General features: G+C 34.4%; 1 protein-coding gene and 1 pseudogene across 7 annotated transcripts in view; one reads left to right on the top strand and one right to left on the bottom strand.

Annotated features, from left to right (window-relative positions):
• Positions 1-323: 323 nt before the first annotated feature.
• Positions 324-1,057, bottom strand: LOC114311839 (putative ribose-5-phosphate isomerase 4, chloroplastic pseudogene; annotated as a pseudogene).
• Positions 1,058-9,138: 8,081 nt separating this feature from the next.
• CPSF73-II (cleavage and polyadenylation specificity factor 73 kDa subunit-II) overlaps positions 9,139-21,411 on the top strand; it is a 72,993-nt gene continuing 60,720 nt past the window's right edge. For 2 of the 7 annotated variants that reach the window (XM_028258228.2, XM_082893901.1), the window contains exons 1-6: positions 12,722-12,824; positions 12,925-13,102; positions 14,388-14,460; positions 15,167-15,284; positions 16,868-16,941; positions 18,980-19,116. In XM_028258228.2, the coding sequence (XP_028114029.2) occupies positions 12,800-12,824; positions 12,925-13,102; positions 14,388-14,460; positions 15,167-15,284; positions 16,868-16,941; positions 18,980-19,116 (605 nt within the window). In that variant the 5' untranslated portion in view covers positions 12,722-12,799. Of the gene's footprint in view, positions 9,215-12,721; positions 12,825-12,923; positions 14,301-14,387; positions 14,461-15,166; positions 15,285-16,867; positions 16,942-18,979; positions 19,117-21,411 lie in introns of those variants that run through there. The other 5 variants (XM_028258238.2, XM_082893902.1, XM_082893904.1 and 2 more) reach the window with 4 other exon arrangements.

The following is a 21,411-nucleotide window of genomic DNA, read 5'->3' as shown; positions in this document are numbered from 1 at the left end:
TTTCTCTTTTAAGTGAATAAATCACAAATTTTTCAAAAATTCTAATTAAATTATATACAACTCTAAGCTCCCTACAATCAAGTAAAAGTGCATAAAGAAGTGTAGGAAAAATCCTACCTCAAGCTAGAAGAGGAAACAAGCAAAAACCCCAATTTTTGACTTTGTTGGATTTCGATCTTCACCGGTCAAAACGTTGTTCTCACCAAGCTCTTCACTTTGATCTTAAGAACTATGGTCTAAAACTGATTGCTTCGAATAAATTTCACTCTCTGCATTCTTTGGTGTATTCTCTACAATGTTCAGCCCATCTTCAGAAGCAATCACTACAATGCATCAAGGTTTAGTATTGGCAACGTAAATATAACATCAAGAACATTATGCCCTTCTCTAGTGATTAATGGGAAGTTGCCTCCCGTTGGATCTGCATGGCCTATAGATGGTCTCCTCCATACCTCCGCATCACCTAAAAATAGGTCTTCAATCTCTTCTGCAGTTTCCATCCAGTTGAAAGATTTAATTAAAACTGGAAGTGAACCTTCTAGACCACTTTTATATTGTTTCTCGGCGACAATGAATACAAGTTTCTCAACAGCTTTGAGAATATTCTTCTCTTGAATTATAGATTCCTCCCCTTGCAATCTCTAGTTATTAGATACATAGAAATCGTGCACACTTGAGAAGTATCTTGGTAGTGATCCAATGGAATTCCTGCATTCACTGTTTTACTGGCACTACCAACGGATGCAAATATTCCTACTATATCTTTTATAGCTCCCACACGAAGTTGCTGACCCAAATATTGTATAGCCATGCATGAAGCAAGGCCAGATCCTAATCCAACCACCATGCCACTTTTAATGAATGTATCCACAGTGTGCTTGGCTGCAGATTCAAGGAGAGGAGCATTGGGGTGAAGGAGGCTGGATCTAGTAATGCTAACAAGAGAATTCAATCTCCTTCTTGTTGTTGAGTCCAGTCCCAAACCCTTCTTCCGATTTGCCTGAAAATGCAGATTCAAGGTAGAGATTGAAGGAATTATCATTGTCACTGCTGCCATTCCTCCCTCTCTCTTTTCTTTCTTCTCTCTCTCTCACATTCACTCACTCACTCACTCACTCACTCTCTCTAGAAAATATTCTTTACACCTTTTGAACCCCACTCCAGCACTTCCTCTTTATTTTATCATTCACTCCCCCTCAATCTCTCTTCTTTTTTTAAAAAACATTTTCCCACTGAAAGTGAGCAAGTCCTAGCTAGAATGTAACCACTCTCCCAAAGTGTGAGAGAGAAAGAGAGAGAGAGAGATATTATAAAAACCCTTCCCACTCAAATTTTTCTTAGCCTCTCTCTCAAATATTTTTTCACCACCCAAAAACATTATCCTCATGCTGACCATACACACCAAACAATCACCACCACATTTTTATTTTATTTATTTTATCTTATTTTATTTATTTATTTTTATTTTTTTTTTTGGGTCTTTACATGAATCATAAATTGATTTATACCCCTTTTCCACTTTCAATAGTGGTATCAGATATAAATGAAATTGCCATAATCTTCCAACAGTGGTATCAAAGTCACAACGATCTAGAGAAAAGCTATCGGAGCCAGTATGAGCCATTTTTCAAAAATTTTGAAAAAAACATAGCACAATTTCAAATTTTTCACAATTTCAAATTTTTCAAGATTTCAAAAGTGTCAAAATCAAGATCTAAATATACCAGAGGGTTCGTGTCAATTAGAGGAGTCTAGACCCACCAATCAGAAGAGCCAAGAAGTAACCAAAATTCATTGATAATTGTAACATCTGAAAACTGAAAATTTTCAAATTTGTCGATTCAGTTTTAAGTATACCAGATTGAAGTACTTGTCAATAGATGTGTAAAAATGGCCCGAGAGCCGTGGCCGGCCCGAAGGCCGATGTGGACTTGCCGTTTTGGCCCAGTTAGGCCCGAGCCTGAGCCCAGCCTAGTACCTTGGGCCTGGGCCTTCCATTTGGGCCCCGGCCCGACTCAAAAAAATTTGGGCCCTGCTGGCGGCCCGACCCTCTCTCTACCAATGGTCAAATTTCAAAAAAATAAAAATAAAAAATAATTTGTAATGGTTAAATAATTAAAAATAATAATAAATAAAATAAATAAAAAGATTGATCTTATAAAAATAAAAATAAAAAAAATAATTAAATAAAAATTAATCTTGTAAAAATAAAAATTTATATAATTAAATAAATAACATTAATAATTTAAAAATAAAACAAATAATAATAATAGTTTATTAAATTAAAATCAAACTAATAATAGTGTTTTCTTTGGCAGAGAGAGAGAGACAGAGAGAAATAGAGTGAGTGTGTGATGTGGCCCAGTGTCACTGTGGCTAGCAGTGGCTTACATCTCCTTATCAATCACCCAACTCAAACGGTAATATATATACAAATGGTCATAATTCAAACGGTCATAAATAAAACTACTATAAATATCTTTCATTTTTCAAAATAAATCTCACAACAAATAATTTTCTTTCTTTCTCTCTCTAAAACTCTCTCAATCTCTCTCTCAACTCTCAATTAATTTTGAAGTGTCATCCCTAAGTGACAATTGCAATTGTGCAACAATAAACTTTTATCAGAAGAAGCAAATTTCTGTATCGCATTTATCAGTCGGTAACATTAATTAGTTTAATTAAATTCATTAGCTGCTCATTTTTTTTGTTAATTATTTATGCACATATATTAATTATTATTTTTTACTGATTGTATTTACACATTATTTAAATTAATTGTTAATTCTTATATATTGTTTTACTTATATTATTATGGATCCTAATATGCCTAATATTTATATCGATGTTGATACATATACTACACAACATGAATCTGTTGATTCTCTTTCTAATATCCCTCTTCTAATAGTTGGGTCAATATCTAAGAGTAGAAGTAGTAGTGTTTCAGAACATTTTGAAAAAATATCTATAAATAATCCTGATGGTACAATTATATTTAAAGCAAAATGTAAATACTGTGCACATTTACTTAGTGTTGCATCTGTAGGGGGTGTTAGTCATCTAAAAAGACATGCTAACAAACATTTACAAAGTCAACAACCTGATATTCGAAGTCAAATACAATTAGGGGCTTCATCAACTGGTAATTTACAAACATTTTCATATGATCATATACGTCCACAAAATTCTATAGTTGATTATATTATTAAAAAAGAACAACCTTTTACTACTAGTCAATGTCCCGATTTTACTGAAATGATTCATGAAAGTTTTGTACTGCAATATCAAAGTTTTTCAAGAAATACTACTAGAAATAGGATTTTAAAGAAATTTGAGGATGTTAAAAGTGAATTATTTGACATCTTTAAAAATTTGAATGGAAGGTTTTGTTTAACATCTAATCTATGGCCAAATAATGGTTTTGAATATCAATGTATCACTACATATTTTATTGATAATGATTGGAAATTAAATAAAAAAATTATTTCATTTAAATTAGTTAAACTTCCATACACTGGTCATTCGCTTGTGTAGAAATGAAAAATGTATTATATGAGTAGGCTTTACAAAATAAAATATTTACGATTAGTTTAGATAATGCATCATTTTATAATTAAACTGTAGCAATTCAAAATCAACTTTACAATTACTTGTTGATGGTAATTTATTTTATGTTCGTTGTTGTGTCCATATTTTAAATTTAATTGTTAAAGAAGCTATGCATGTATACAAGACTTCTGTATTTGTAATAAAAAATGCAGTTGTTACTATTATGTCTTTTGGTAATCGAATTTCGAAATATAGAAAAATTTGTCAATGAGAAAATATGCTATTTAAAAAATTAATTTTATATGTAGATAGTAGGTGAAATTCAACATATAATATGTTAAAAATAACTTGTAAACAAAGAAAAGCAATAGTAGATTTATTTTTTGCAACAACATCAATAAGAGGAGCACTGACTCCCACCGAACTTAATTGGAGCCAAGTAACCTTGTATAAAGATTTTTTAAAAGTTTTCGATACTTCAACAAAATTATATTCTTGTATATATATTCCTTACTTCACCATTTGTTTTACATATGCTAGTAGAAATAATTAAAGTTTTTGTAAAATTTATGGGTAATGAATATTATATAACCATTATTACTTCAATGAAAGAAAAATTTGATAAATATTTTGATCCTTTGCCTCATTTATTAGGTTTAGCCATAATAATTGATCATAGGTGTAAAGAAATTGGTTTACAACAATTTTTAGAGCGTCTTTTCGCTGATCAAACACAGTTTGCCCCTATTATGCAAACATGCATAAGATTATTTGAAGAATACAAAGTAGCTACATCTGTAAATACACCTACACACACTACCCTAGCAGTCTCATCTCGAAGCGGGAGATTAAGTGTTTTTTTAGTAATAAAAAGTAGAAGAATATCTCAATATACAAGTGTAAGTAGTTTTGAAGTATAACGTTATTTGGAAAGCTCATCAATGGATGATTTCGATGATTTTGACATTTTGGAATGGTGGAAACAAAATAAAATTATGTGGCCTGTGGTTTCACAGATGGCCTGTGATATACTAACCGTTCCTATTTCTACAATTGCTTCGGAAACAGCTTTTAGGGCAGGTGGACGGGTGCTGAGCAATTACCGGAGCAGGCTTTCACCCGAAATAGTTGAGGCACTCATGATATCCAGAGATCATATGCATGCGCTTACAAGAAGACAAAATTATAGTGAAAATGAGTGAATTTAAAATGATTTGGATGACATATCCTTGGGCAACATGACTGAAATATTTATCTCCTCCGATGATTGATTAATAATTTATTTTTTATTATTCCATTTCATTTTGTTTTTTTTTTTTTTGTGTATTAGATTATTGAGGTGGAGTATAATGCAAATGTTTGGTAGGCTAGTAGGTGTCAACCTAGTTGGGATGTACTTGACCTATAATAATGCAATTGCTCTACTATCATCAGTAATCTATACCTAATTTATTTAATAATTCCAATTTTTGTAATATTTTATTTCATTTTCAAATAAAAATTATTCATTCAATAAATGTATATAAATAATTTAATATTGTAATATGAAAAGTTTCATTTTCATATATATAAAATTATTCATTTCGAAAGAAAAAAAATTACATAATTGCATAATTTTTTAGTTATAAGTTCATAATAAAAAAAACATAAGTCATACATAATTAAATTTAAGGCCTCGTTTGGAAACAAACTTTTTTAGTAACTTTTTGACTTTTTGGCTAAAATATGATGTAAAAAAAAACTTGTATGTTTGAGAAGAACTTTTTGACTTTTTACGAAAAGATGTGAAAAAAATAATATAAATAATTAATTTTTGTACCCGTGAGTCCGTGACAATGACAATGATGGCATTGTAGCCGTGACAATGACGACAAACTTGCAAGCATCAGTCATGTTTAAATTATTAATTTTTATTATTATTATTTTTTTAAAAATAGACTAAAACTTGAAAACATTTATAGGTTTATAGGTTTGTAGGCTAGTAGGTTTATAGGTTTGTAGGTTTGAAAACAATTATTAAAACAATAGTGTATAGGTTTGTAGGATAAAATTTGTAGGCTTTTTGGTTTTTTAGTGACTTTTTGGCTTTTAGGCTAAAACCACCACTTGCCAAAATATCACCATGAAATATTACATAACCAAATAAAACATCTCATTAATCTTAGCTAAAATACTCTAGTCTAATTTTTTCTAAAATTTTTTATTCCTAATATAAAAAATAAAAAATAAAAAAAGACCGACTAGGCCCAGCCCATGGCTCAAGCCCAAGCCCAAGCCCTATTATAGATGGGCTTGGGTCTAGGTCCCACTTTTTGGCCCATAGGTCAGGTCGGGCCGGGCCGAGCTGCTAAAAAGACGAGAGCCTGCGAAACCTGAGCCTGGGCCGGGCCATTATTACATCCTTACTTGTCAAGAGGATTCCGACGGTATAAATAACGGCTCAAACAGACGCCAAATGAACCCATACAGCTATTGAGGAGTTCAGCCCGTACACAACACTCGTCGGCTTCCCATTATTCTGAAGTTTCATAGGTGCACGAAAATTTAGACTAAAATAATAATAAAAGAAACAAACAAACTAGGGCTAACTTGGATTACTCTTTTCTCGCCCATGAAATAGAGTATTGATGAACACACATTTTTCTCTCTTAGACATCTCCCTCTTTTCTCTCGAAGACATTCTTCATTTTGTTTCTTTAAAAGAGAGTACCACTGTGTGTGTGTGTGTGTTTCTCACGGTTCAGCAAAATAATTTTTCTCTCTCTAAAATCTGAAGGCTGAGACACTCCTCTCCACCCTATCTCCTATCTAGATCAACCAGCAGAGAAAGTAGTTTATCGGTTGCAATTAAAGTGCAAACTGTGCCAAGTATTGAAAGATATGGTTGTTTTATTCATAAACACTCATTTTGATTTCGAGTTTTGTTTTTTATTTTTAATCTTCAACCCTAAGTTGGTTATTGATTGGGATTTTTCTTTTTCTAAACCCTTAAAATTATCGATTTGTTAATTGGGATTTTTATAAGGAACTCTCTTATGTCTTGTCCATTATCGATTTGACAATCTATTATTATTGATTTGCCGATTATATATAATCAATTTTGTTGAATCTTTAGGTATTTAATCTCCAAAACTTTTTGAATCAAGAAGTCAAAAAGTCAAGAAGTCATATGATCGAATTAAGAAGTCAAAAAGTCATATGATCGAATCATGAAGTCATATGATTGAATCAATTGAATATAATCGAATCAATTGAATCATGAAATATTTTGTTGAATCAATAAGTCAAAAAGTCACTAGCTGATTTAATCATATGCCTATCAAGTTTTGTATGCAGAGATTGTAATTTTCAGTAGCTGATGTTAGTTTGTGGCCTTTAGGTCAGACTAACCTATAAGAATTACATGATTACTCTTTCATATTTTGTTGTGTTTAAATTTTGGGTTTCAAGCCAACGGAGCTACCCTAATTGGCTAGAAAGAACTCTTAAGGAGGTTAAAAATAAATGGAATCTGTATTTTTTGTGCAAATTTAAAAATGATTTGATCTCAATAATTGATTAGGCTACATTTGTTTTTTCTGTTGTATTTTTATCCGTGGTCATTCTAGAAATTTCTTTTTTTTTTCTTGGAAAATGTTCATGAATTTTATAATTGATTAGCTATATTACATGAAATCGGGTATAGGTGTCGAGTGCAGATATGTATTTAGAGGTCGAACTTGTTAAACCATAAATTTAAGGGTGCGCAAACTCAGCAAAAAAATGTCATATTTTTATATTTTTAATAAAACATGTGAGATAAAATTGTGCTATATGTAACTTACAGCGTCAAAAATACTTTCTAGCAATTATACAATAATATGTACATATGATAATTGTGTTATATACAATTATATAAGAAGTGTCCATTGAAAAGTATCTGATACATATCCCATACCTTTGTCTGAGTGTCGGGTGTTCGACACCGGTATTTGATTTATTTTGAAGAGTCCGTGTAACATAGTTATAACAATTCTAGTTTTGACCCGACCCATTTGTTGCTTTCGAATCCGAGAACCTATGTACTTGGTTGTTGCTCATCTCATTTCCATCTAGATACTCTTCAGTTTGGCTATTGGGAGTTTTGATTGTGTTTGAAATAGTTTGGAAGGTTAGATTTTCAAAGAGTTGTTGCCCAGATTTTGACTTTTTCGCTCGAGGGACCATTCTTTTACAGTCTACAAAACTGCTGAGAGTTTGATATCTTCACTTGAGTAGTCTTTCTTGCTCTCGAGCGATCTTTTACAGGTCTGAACTATTGGGAGGGGGTCATTATGTGCTCGAGCGGTGGTTTTGGTCGCTCAAGCAATATCACTTTTTTGTGTCTTTCGCTCGAGCAACTATTTTTGCGCTCGAGCGGTTTGTGTGTATATCAGTCCAAGAGGAAGCTATTTTCTGTCACTTGTGCATCTCTTTCTCTCTCTAAACATTCCAAAACCCACGCACTCTCTATCTAGTTCTTTTCTCTAGCCCCAAATACTCTCAATCCGTGGGTTTCCTCACCCTAGTCCTTTAGAGAAAAACATTAAGCACGTTGAGGGCTTCATTTTAATCTGAGCATTTAGTGTTTTTGGCTCTGTCAAGTTCTACCTATCGTTTTTTCGTGTCTTTTAGCTTGAGGTAGGGAATTTATTTGTCACTTTCATGTGATTTTTAGCTTAGTTATTTGTCCTTTGAAAAAGGTTGTTAATTCATGAATTTTTGGAAAAACCTAGGGTTTGGTTTTAAAATCAAAAGAGGGATTTTCCAAATTGGTTATTGAAAATGGTTGTGGGGATATGGTTATGGGTGGAATATGCTAAAATGATGGATATCTTTTTGTAAAATTGTTTTTGTAAAAAAAATAGATTTTGCCCTAAATGTTGGATATTTGAGATTGTGAAGGAAAAATGATGTTGAGTATTGTGAAATTGGAACTATGTTTATGTTGATAATGATAATGAAGTTGGATATGTAATATCATTCCCATTGTAAATGATGAAATTATATATTTTGATTATAAATTATCTATTGAGTATAAATATTTATTTTGGGCTATCGGTGAAGGATAGTCTTGATTGTTGTAGACATTGCATGAGGATTATGTCAAATTGAAACTAATTTCTCATTCATATTTAACATTGTAAATATATTGGTTTTGAGAAAAATGGGTGAATACCTTAGTGAATCTGGTTAGGGGGTGTGACTGTGGTTATGATGTTGCCTTGTGTGTCCTTAGTGAAAGACCAGAAACTCGCGCAGTTAGATGTCGATCATTCTGGTTAGTACCAGTAAAATGGCTTTGGTAGTGCTTGTATAGTCTACTGGCAGACATGTACCTAGAGATTCCAGTGTTTTGTATCCACTGCTTTGTTTTCTATACAAAAGAATTATTTTCATTAATTGATATGCAACTTGGCATTGCATTGTTTTGAGATAAAAAAATGATGAATTATTTGACAAATGGCATGCATATGCATTCACCTTATAATTTTGCTAAAATTCATATACTGTGTTAGAGTGTCTCTACTGGGTTGTGGCTTATCTTATGTAGAAGACAATTTTCAGGTACTGATGATATGCCTTCACCAATGATGTAGATTGGAAGGACTTTGAGCTAAAGGCTTCATTTTTGTTTAGTGATGTAATTATTTTGTTTAAGCTTCGGACTTTACTTGTATTGAGTTTAAACTCATTTTATTGCACCCAAGTATCGTCTTGGAAAGTTGTAGCCATTAGGGCATTTCATTACTTAGTTTTACTTACCTTTTTATCCCCGTATTCAGGATTCAGGATTTGTGAATATATATATATATATATATATATATTGCATATATCACCTTTTGTAATGATCTAAGATATAATGAAAAAGAATATGACATGTTGTTGATCAATTGCATGTGATGATTATGATATGGGTTAATATTATTTATTTCGGTGCGTTACAATAGTTGATTAATTTACAAAGTTATTTGTGCTTTAATCCACTTTTTGTTTGGCAAATCGTGGTCAGTGTTGGTATAAGGAGACATCCTTCTCCCTCCGCTACCAATATAGTGACCTTTTTCCTTCGTCATGACCTCACTATCATTGATGGTCCTGGCAAGAGTAAAAGTGACATTGGAAGAGAGGGAAGCATTTTGTTGTTTGGGATGATCTATAAGTGTACTTTTTGGCTAAAAAAGTAGAGAAAAAAAAATGTATGTTTGGTATAACTTTTTGACTTTCTACGAAAAGATGTGTAATAAAATATTGTAGTGAAATCAAAATGACCATTCTACCCTTGTTGACTTCTGGGTATTTTTCAAAAGGCAAAATAATAATTTTGCACTCTAAGCTTCCCCCAAACAGTTTGGACTTTTTGATTTTTTTAGTAACTTTTTTTATTTTTTGGCTTTTGTAGGTTATCCTAAAAACTTTGAGTGGTATGTTTTGGTTGATGTTAGATTGTGTGGGGAGTGTCTTTAGGCACAGGCCATTTGCTAGTATTTATATATCACTTGATACATCCATTACACCACCCCTTTCACTCTCTAAAATTAACAAACTCTTAACACACATTTTTGTGTCTCATTTTTATCACTTTTTGTCTTATAAGAGCATCCCAATAGTTCCCCTTTTACTACTTATTAGCTAAGATGGGGAGCCAAATACCGAAATCAATGTCCAACAAACTCCCAAAGCAACTCCCTATTTTAGGAGTTGTACGAAATGCTCCCTAAATTTAGAGAGCCTATAATATTTGTCTTTCCACAAGTTAGTTCCGGTAGCCCTTTCTCGTGTTTTCTTTCTCTCTCTCTGTCTCTCTCAATCCCTCTCTCTTTGACAACAATGGCAGCAACTCTTGAAGAGAAAAATAAAATATAGAACCAATTCTTTTGTGATGGAATTAGAAGATGTACGGCTTATGAAGTTATTGACCAGTGCAGAAAGTGAAGAAAGAGAGAGAGAGTATGTGTGTGGAGAAGAGAAGAAAGTTGAATATTATTTAAATTAAAAAAGGAAATATAAAAATGAATATTTAATAAAAGTAGGAAAATAATAGAGAGTATTATTGGAATATGCATTTGAAAAAGTGATTCATTGAAATATAAAATATATTTTTTAATTAAAATATGAAAAAATGAGTAAAGTTGTTGGAGATGCTCTAACCCACTATTTTTTAGCCAGTGGATGCTCTAATATGGATGGCAATGTGAATCCGGACAAATGGGGACCCGGGCCTCCTCACCCCGATAAATAGGGTTTTCCCCGAATATTATTTCCCATAGGGCGGGGCTAGTATTGAAAAATACATCCCCAATGGTTTTCGGGTCGGGGACATTGATAGGTTCTCCCGGGTCTGCCCCGAAATTTCCCCAAACCATCCCCGTTTATATACATACGTGTTTAGGGTTGTATTATATATATCTTTTTCAACTCTCTCACTCTCACAGTCATCAACACCACCACCACCACTCTCTATCTCTCTCTTTCTCGTACCTCGTTTGCTCTTTCATCTCTCATCTTCAGCTGCTGATTGCACACCACAGTCACCGACACCACTACCACCACTGGACCAGACTTCGATCTACATATGACAACATCGACTCAGATGGACAAAAACCTCGGATCATTCCTCGAAGAAGCCGAGGCAGTGAAAACAGAGATGGGTTTAATCCGAGATATCTTGGGTCAACTACATGAATCCAACGAAGCTCTCAAGTCTCTCTATCGCTGATCTCATTTTCTCAGTCCATAGTTCCAGTTCTGATTGATCTGATCATCACAGAAACCCTCTCTTTCTCTCTCTCTCATATAGGGGGTGTTTGGAAAAGAGTTTTTATTTATTTTTATTTATTTTGGCTAAAATAGCATTAAAAGACAAAATAGGCTAAAATAGCCCATAAGACAAAATATAACATCAAACTCATAATAATTTCATTTTTTCTTTCACAAACATCATATCTAACTATGAAAAAATCCAATAATCTTCCCAAACACAAAAATGTTAGCCTACTAAAATAGCAAAAAACTAAAATAGCCCACTAGGGTTTGTTTCGAAAGTGGTTTGTCTTTTTGATTTTTTTGGCTATTTTAGGCTGAGGCTAAAAAGCCTCGTTCGAAAAGAACTTTTGCCTTTTTTCAATTTTTTTTTTTTTGTGAAATAAAGAATGTAATGATTATGGGTTGGATGTGATGTTTTGTCTTATTGGGTTAAAAAGCTAATTTGTTTTTTTTTTTGTGTGACTATTTTAGCCAAAAAAACCCAAACTTTCCATTCACAAACGAGCCCTAAAATAGCAAATTTCCAAATACCCACATAATGTACTACATGTATGTATTACCGTGTTCTCATATCCATTTGTTTGCTCTTGATGAATGGTAATTATTTGAATATATTATGTTGATGATGATGATAAACAGATTTGTTGATGATGATGCTGATGATGCCGAGGAATTTTTGGGGTTGGGGAAACTCGATCCCCATCAGGGGGTGGGGGTGGGGGTGGGGGCGGGGGCGGGGTCGGGAACGGAGAAATTTTCACCATCAGAGATCGAGGACGGAGAGTGTGATCCCCAGGCCTGTCCCGCCCCGCCCCGCCCCATTGTCAAAAATCGAGGACAAGAAGTGTGGTCCTCGACCCCGTCCTGCCCCAAGGGGTTGTTTGGGATGTTCTAAATAAGTGCGCTTTTTGACTTTGTATGAAATATGAGTTGGGTCTGAAGTGATGTCGTAGAGAGGTGATGTGACTTAAATAAGATAGTGACTTTTTGATTTTGTGACTTTTTTTAAAGATGCCAAACTTAGGCCAAGTTTGGCATCTTGCAAAAAAGCCAAAAAGTTAGTCAAAAAGTTAAAAAATTAACACTATTCATCAAAAGTCAACAATTGCGGCTGCACAACTCTCGATCCGAATTTTTCTCTACAAATCAATTTTTACAATTTTTTATTACACATTTTTTCATAAAAAATCAAAAAATTAATCCAAATATCCATATTTTCTTTCTCAATTTTTGTAGTCTAAAAAGATAAAAAATACACTTATTTAGGACACCCCAAGCAACCATTTAGCCTTGATTTGAGAATTGGAATAACAGTCAAATTTTTGACTTTTTAATTTTTTATCCCATTATCTTTTTATTTTTGATTATATATTATTATTATTATTTTTTTTCCAACCAAATTCTCAAATCAATCAGATGAAAGCGCGCCAAGTCTAATAGACATTTCTTCTAGGTTTTGGCAATGGTAATCGATTGTCTCGTCCTCGGTACATCTCTTTCTCTGTCCCAATCGTTCTGTTGATTTATTATGAACATCTTTGTGTTTGCTGTGCCGACGATGATATTGGTGGTATTGTTTTTTCTCAGGCGCAGGGCAAGAAGTGGGGAAGAGCTGCGTGGTGGTTTCGATCAATGGGAAGAGGATAATGTTTGACTGTGGTATGCACATGGGTTATCTCGATCACCGCCGATACCCCGATTTCTCTCTCATCTCTAAATCCGGTGACTTCGACAACGCTCTATCCTGCATCATCATTACCCATTTGTATAATTCCCCATTTTCCACTTCGATATGTTTGTGATTTTGCATTTAATATTTTGGATGATTTGATAATCGAGGGGCGGTTTGACGAATTAGAAAATGTTTAGAAGTTTTAAATTGTTTGGTTGGTATTGAATGTAGTGGTTATGGATATAAATTCACATTTGGACAAAATGGGTGTGCGCATTATATAATAGAATTAGCGGTGGGTGCAAATGCCATGCGTTTGCAATTTCACACTTATATCTTTGAATGGTTTGACGATTGAGGTCTGATTTGATGAATGATGAAAACTTTTTAGCAATTTTTGGCAGTTTGATGAAACAGTTATTGGATGTGGTAGTTATTGAATATGAGGGCAATTATTGGAAAACCAAAAAAAGTGACAGTCTATACTAGAAAACTCAGCATATTGCCATGTGTATTTGAATCTGTTAATACATGGAAATCATGGGTGAGAGTGGAGAGAGAGAGAGAGAGAGAGAGAGAGAGAGAGAGACTGTGTGTAGTGGGCAACAATTTTTGATTTGTTGGTTTTACTTTTTGGTTCTTAGAATAACTGTTAGGTGAAGGTAAATATTTGAAAAAAAAAATATAGCGTTCCCATGATTTTTTTGGGAATCAACATTGTGTGACACTATGAAGCATGAGTACTTCGAAAAACATGCCGTATCCGTACCGGGTACTTACAGGCGTACCGTACCTTGTATGGTACTTCTGCATACATACCGGGTACACGAAACACGTATCCAAGTTTTTTCTTCTTAATTTTTGATGTACCCAGACCTACCTAGTATATATCCAAGCCGTACCGTACGTCAGTTGAAATAATATTTTCCTTCTACTACAGAGATAAAACTCATTTCACTAGATTTCTTTTTTAGTTTTTGTTTTATGCTTAGCATGATTTTAAAATTAAACTATGATTTCTAAGCTGTTTAATATATTGACATTTAATTTTGATTTATACTTTTCCTTTTGGCATTAAATGTTAATTATAGGTTGGACCTTAACAAATTAAACAATTTACTTAATTTTTGCATTACTCTAAATTAAAAATAAATATTTTTTTACAAGCGTACCAAGGCGTACCCGTACCCTATTTTTTTTGAATTTTACCGTATCGACGTACCTGTATCGTATCAGTACCAGTACTCGTACTCGTACCTGTGCTTCATAGGTGTGACAAAGCTTCACAAAAGTGAGTTGTGTGCTTTGTATGATAAAAAGGGTGCGTGTGTGCTTGTGTGATTTTTTATTTTTAACTAACTCGAGTGTAATTGTGTAGTCATTTGGATCATATCGGAGCTCTTCCATATTTCACTGAAGTTTGTGGGTACAATGGACCCATTTACATGACGGTAATCTCTCTTACATGATTTGTGTGAACAAGTGTTGAAGTACCTTCTATTTCAAAATTGCTACATTTGGTGTGCTTCAAACTTTGATTTTCAAAGCCATGCCATTGATTGCATGTCTTCTTGAAAGGCTGTTTGTAAGGAAGTTGGTTTTCAAAAAAAAAAAAGAAAAAGAAAAAGAAAAAGAAAAAGAAAAAGGCTGTTTGTAATGAAGAATGAGCACACCCAGTATTTGTCTGCTTCAATTGACTGGAGACAGATGTGTCCTTGGTATTATTGGCATCAAATGGCATTATTGACCTATTTATCTTTCAAATTATTGCCTTCTAGATGAAGTACCATTGTAATTCTTTGCCATTTTCTTGCAATTCTTTTATTTTATTAGGTTATAAGTGATTTTATTATTCTAATTGGGTGCCAAGACATTTCTGATTCATTTTTTTAACTACTCTGGGCTGGATGCCAATTGACTTTTTCTGGTTAGGCATTAACAATTCGTAATTCAAATTTCTTTTCACAAGATTAGTATTTATTTCATTTATCTTCCTGTCTTATTTCATTTATCTTCCTGTCTTATTTCATTTATCTTCTTGTCTTATGCTTTCCCAGTCATTGAAAGTCTTAGTAGAATTTTTCTTGCTGACACTCAAATTGGTAATTGGCAAATCTGGGTTTTGATGAATTTACTATATATTTTTTTATACTGTAGTACCCAACAAAAGCTTTGGCTCCGTTGATGCTGGAGGATTATCGGCGAGTGATGGTTGATCGAAGGGGAGAAGAAGAACAGTTCACTTCTGAGAACATTGTGCAATGCATGAAGAAAGGTATATAGCCTTTCTTTTTTCTGATACTCTCCCGATGCAGGAGCAGGAATCATCTATTCTACAACAGTACCAAAGATTGACCATAACTGAAGAAAATGCCACTGTGAGCCATTGCTCTGGACCCTATAGAAACCCCAAACCCAACATTTCCATATCAACGCAACCCACAACAAGCATCACAATGATCAACACCTCCAATAGAATCTCACAAGGAAGTGTCTAAAGAAAGATAAGTGACCTACACAAAGGAGGATTGAGACCACCACCACAGATGAGTCAAGGCAAGGCCAAATAAAATAGACTAGGGCTCGTTGTGCAAGCAGCAGGAGTAGACATTGCCAGCAGGGCACATACACCATATGTTACATGAACTTGGGTACGAGTATTGGGTGCTAGTGTGCATCCAAGCGTCATACCTTATAAATTCAAATCTTAGGATCTTGGGATATGTATCCAAAATTGGATATGGGTATGGGGACGCGTCATATACACGTACAGATTGCATAGAAATATACTTGAAATTGAATAGGATTCATGAAAAATATGAACTTTCTATATCTAATTAATGTGAGAGGCCAAAAATAGATTTGCTAGCAAATGTGAGTTTCTTCTTCTCATATATATTGTAACAAATTAAAGGATTTGAGTATCTAAATTAGGTAGGAGTGTCGGACACATATTCCACACCCGTACCCATGTCATATCCAGTGGACACGGGTACTATGGGGGAAATAGAAGAGTCCATGTAACATATTTAGATGAAATAATGAAACCACTCTATCCTAGAAGACATCTCTCCATCAAAGAACTGCACCAAAGCTGCAACTCTAACTATATTGGTGAATAATACAGTTATAGAAGTGGAAAAAATGAGAGAAAAAAAGAACATCGGGAACCAACAAATCAAAGAAAGGTCATAGAACTGGACATGAGAGCACCTGAACCAGGGAAACACATGCACTTGATTCTCCATTTCCCCTTGTGCAACTTTGTGTACCATCTATGTTACATGAACTCTTTTAAATTTGTGAAGTTCCCACTGCCGATACTTGAATAAGGGTATAGAATATTATCTGGTATGCTTAGTTGGACATTCACCCATCTGTCTCCAAATCAGAATGCTGTATGCAGATGACTTCCTTTTTTTTTTTTGTTTTTTGTTTTTTTTGCAAACCCCATGCCACACTCTGTGACCAACACTCTTCTTTGATTGCCTTCAACAAGGGTGATTTCTAAGGTTTTCAACCCACTTAAAGAATATACCTCATTTGAGAGTCTTGTTTTTTAAAAAAATGGAACAGATAATGGTTGTGGAATTGATGAAACAGTTGCTGGGGCCAATATAATGTACCTTGACCGTGTAACAACACTAGAAACTTTATTTGCAATTTACTTGATGGAGAAGAATTTCTGTACTAAACAGACATTCTAGTCTAGATAGTCGTGGTGGATTCCCATTCTTTACTTCAATAAATGCATATGCTTTAATTTTATTCTCCGGCACACTTTGTTTTCACCTTCCTGTTTCTCTGTCATTGAACTTCTTTTTTTTTTTTTTTGGGTTTTGGTATTTGCATTGGCAGTTACAGCTGTGGATCTGAAACAGACTGTACAGGTTGATAAAGACCTTCAGATCCGTGCCTACTATGCTGGACATGTAAAACTTTACTTTTTTTCTCATGCATGTGTTCGTTTAGAAATTGCTACAGGTTGATAAATTTTAAGTTCTTGGCCCCCTGATTTTTCGCTGATGCACTTGTAGAAGTTTCTAATTGTTTCCGCTGTTTATGTATTCCCTCTCTCTCTCCGTCTCTGTTTGTCTGTCTCTCTGTCTAAAGTATCTTCTTCAGAAGTAGCTCCTGCTCTTAGCTCCTAGTTATGCACTTCTTACTTCTAATTATTTAAGACTAAATTCAGCACCTTTTAAGTAGTATGACGCAAACAAAGTAAGTATTTGTTCCCAGCTGGTACATACTTGAAGTTTTAATGGTATTTGGATGCCATAGCTTTTTGCTCACCTGCCCCCACCACAATCGCAAAATGCAGTAGTTATGATGCATCTAGCATAGAACTTTGGCATTCAAGCATTCATGACACTTGGAAACCTGGCTTCTCTGTCATCTGGTACTTAATTGAAGTTTTAATGGTATTTGGATGCCACAGTTCGCTGTCTTCCTGCCCCCTTATTGGGATGGCCACAGCAATGTCAAAATACAACAGTGTAGATGCATTTTAGTCTGGAATATTTTTTTTTTGGGGTTCAAAATGCAAAATATTTGAGACCATAGTTATGATGTATCCATTTGAAACTACTCACTTGAGTGCAATCTATGAGTTTCATAAGCTAACTGACACATACTGTGTTTAGTACATTTTTTTTTTGTCCAAGAAAGCTAGCTGGTCTAGCAAGACAGCACAGTGTTTTAAAAGGCGTGCCTAAGCGCACGCTTAGGCATGAGGGGCACCTAAGGCTCCTCAGGCAGCTTGAGGTGAGGCATTGTAGGGAAGGCGCATATGAGGCGTGAGGCGCACGCCTCATCCGCTTCATTTAAATTCTTGCTTCTGCTTTATTCTTTGTGTAGCCACAGGGAATTATTACTCCTTTAACATGAAATGCAAACACATGCTTTGAGTCCCAATTTTCATATAAAAAAGCCCTAGTCATTGAGCAAAAGCTCTGGGTTTGCAAGATGGATATATGACTTTGAGATTTCTTTCAATGTAGTGAATTATGACAGTTTGGGGCCAATGATTGAAGCTATCGGGCAATTTGGTCCCAGTTTAAAATTAAAACTACTAAGTTACCATGTGGTGCAAGTTTCATATCTCAAAAAAGAAGTGAATCACGTCAATAAATTGATAGACAAATAGTACTGGGCAAAGTAAGATTGAATGTTATTTTTGAGGATTTTTCAGAATGTTGAATATTGTTTTCATAATTTGTTGGAAAATTGAATGTTGTTATATGATTTTTGGAGTTCTGTAAATATTTGCATATGTTGTGAACTTTGCTTAGATTGAAATTTTGCTTGGCACCTCAATGCACCTAGAGCTTTTGAAAACACTGGGACAGCAGAACTCTTCAATGCAGCTTGATCAAACCCTTGTATCAAGTGTCGCTTGATTTCTGTTAATGCCAAAATGGTCGAGGATTCTGTTGTTTGAACCATAGGAAAGTTTTTTGGTTTTCCAAGAAAAAATTAGAAACATTTTTATTGCCCAACAAAAAAGAAAAGTAGAGTTGAGGAACTCAGAAAGTGCTGCACCAAAATCCTATTTCCCTAATGCCATAATGATTAGTTTTTGGTTTTCCAAGCAAAACGAGAGACATTTTTTTATATCCCCAACAAAAAGAAAAAGTAGAGTGTATGGAACACAGAAAGTGCTGGACCATTCTGTTCGAAGTCCTGGTGATTTTTTAAGCCTCATCACAAAGTTCTGTCATCCTAATCTTAAGATGCTCTTTTGTTAACAAGTTATGCACTGTCCCTTTTCCATTGTAGTTGTGTATATGTCAGTGTTTCAGCAAAAGTGTTTTCAATGTGATGCTTATTTATTGTGCCTCTTGTACTAGACAATGGACATTATGAAGCTGCTTTTTGTTTATTCTCTGTGTGCTATCTGTGTATGCAATTTGTTCTGTGTCAGTATCACAGATCCACTCTATGTATAAATTCAATATTGTGTTTTTTTAGGTTCTTGGAGCTGCAATGATTTATGCAAAAGTAGGAGATGCTGCTATAGTGTACACAGGGGACTATAATATGACACCAGATAGACATCTTGGAGCTGCTCAAATTGATCGACTACGGTTGGACCTTGTTATAACAGAGTAAGGAACACATATATATATTGCTTATGTTGCTGCTTGCTGGATCAGAATCATAATTAGACATGCTTGTTGTCTGTAATGTATGGTATATGTCATTTGTTAGTTTGTGAAGTTTTGTATTGATCGGGAATATGAGGAACCATATGGTGCGCATGCAAAAGAAAGGAAAAAAGTATTCTTTGGTGCTTTGTTATTCAGCTCTATTTGGTCATTTATTTATTTACTTTTTTGAGGTTGTGTATTCAGTGCAATGCTTTGAAATGTTTCCTGCAATTCTCTCTTCTTTTAAACACCTCTTCCTAGTTGCAATTGTAGCTGCACCAGATTAACATATGATTAATTCCCTGGGTTGATCTGTTTTTGCCTTCAAATTTACGTGTGAAACACAAACATATATATGATTAAAACTGCACCATTAGAAGGTTTGGTAATGTGGCATTTATCTTCTTTTTTTCAATTTATTTATCTTGTTACTGTTACATACTTAAAACAACTTTCTCCTGATCTTCTGACTCACCAGGGCCATGGGCATCTAAGCACTCTCTCTCCCCTTTTCTCCCTATTTTTTTTTTTAATGTATTGATGCAGTCTTGCGTCTAAATCTCATTTATTATTTTTCTTCCTTCGACCTATAATCATTCTTCTTTATATGTTTTGTCTTGATGTATTTATATATATATATAATATTTCCACATTTTTGCATTAGGCCACATGTTTTTAGTTTGTACTTCATTGGGTGTTTGTTCCCATATGTGGAGGGTGCTGGTGGGGTGGTGGCAGGCAAGATACAGACTTAATCTTAGGCATTATTTCTACAAAGTGGCTACTGTTACACCCAAATCCATGTCCTCAAGTGTGGCAGCTTTTACCATTGCCCCAAGTAACGTGTACAATTATATGTTTGAAGCTTTCATGTTGCATGATACTACATGATTTATGTTTTGTGCAGTATCCTGTCAAAGATTAAGAATGCCTTCAGTTGATCAAAAAAAATTGAGGATGCCTTTTATGAACCAGATCCTCCTCTCATTGTTGAAAACTTGGTAAACTTTTTCATATAATCTAAAAGCTACACTCGCACGTTTGAGACTATACATGGTGTATATGTATAAAATTAAATTCTTTATTATGTATAATCTAAAAGCTACCTAAGAGTGAATATTTTTGTTATTTAGGATTGATCATCACAACGGCTGGGGAGATTGGAGCAGATGTGGTCCATAGAATTAAGGCAGGGTGGCTTAAGTGAAGGAGTGCGTCTGGGGTACTGTGTGATTAACAAGTACCCATTAGACTAAAAGGAAAGTTCTATAGAACGACTATTAGACTAGAGATGTTGTATGAGACGAAATGTTGGGCAACGAAGAAACAACATGTAAATAAGATGAGTATTATTGAGATGAGGATGCTAAGGTGGATGTGTGGCAAGATTAGAAAAGACAGAGTTAGGAATGCGTATATTTGTGAACGGTAGGAGTAATATTGATAGAAGATAAGTTGAGACAGAATAGATTGAGATGGTTTGGTCATATACAATGGAGACTAATAGAGGCAGTAGTGAAGATATGCGATACAGTGATGGCAGATGGAAGTATTAGGGGAAGGGGCAAACCTAGATTGACGTAGGCTAGTGTAGTATATAGATATATGAATCTCTGTAATTTGACTAACCAAATGGCCGTTGATAGAGTCGAGTGGAGAAGAAAGATTCATGTAGCCGACCCTATTTGATGGAACTTAAGGCTTGGTTTGGTTTGGTATTATGCACTTTCGTCGGGAGTATAGGGGAAAGTTGCCTACTTATTACCTCTCTCGAACACTGTTGTAAGTAAGGAGCCTTGTGCATTGGGTACGACCTTTATTATTGTGTTTAGAACAAATTTTAGACCTTTTTACCATGTTTTATGTGATAAGGGTATTTGTTAATTTTACAAATTGTTAGTCATGGGCTATAAGTGCCGATCTCTAATTGAGACGCGCCCCCTCTTGCAGGCGGTTCGGGGGAACCTGTCCTTGATCTCTTTCGAAAAATGAGGCGACTCATCCCGCTCAATTGCTTACCACTTGAGAGTGGGAGAGCGCTTTTTGCCCTAATTCTCAGGTTGCGGAACACTTTTGGTTCCGGACCTGGACCCAGAAATTATAGCAAACCGGATTTGGCTCCTCTAAAAAAAAAAGAGAAAAGCAAGAGGGATAAATATGAAATTCTGAATTGGGCATTTAGTGCTTTATATATAAATGTTTGAAGTTAATTTGAGTCTTATTTTTGTGTGTCTTATAGGTTAAAATTCTACT

Source organism: Camellia sinensis, chromosome 11 (genome assembly GCF_055761805.1).
Source record: "Camellia sinensis isolate YWXY chromosome 11, ASM5576180v1, whole genome shotgun sequence".
In the NCBI taxonomy this organism is placed as follows: Eukaryota; Viridiplantae; Streptophyta; class Magnoliopsida; order Ericales; family Theaceae; genus Camellia; species Camellia sinensis.
Note: the sequence above shows the minus strand (reverse complement) of the source record. Positions and strands in the feature narration are given on the sequence as shown.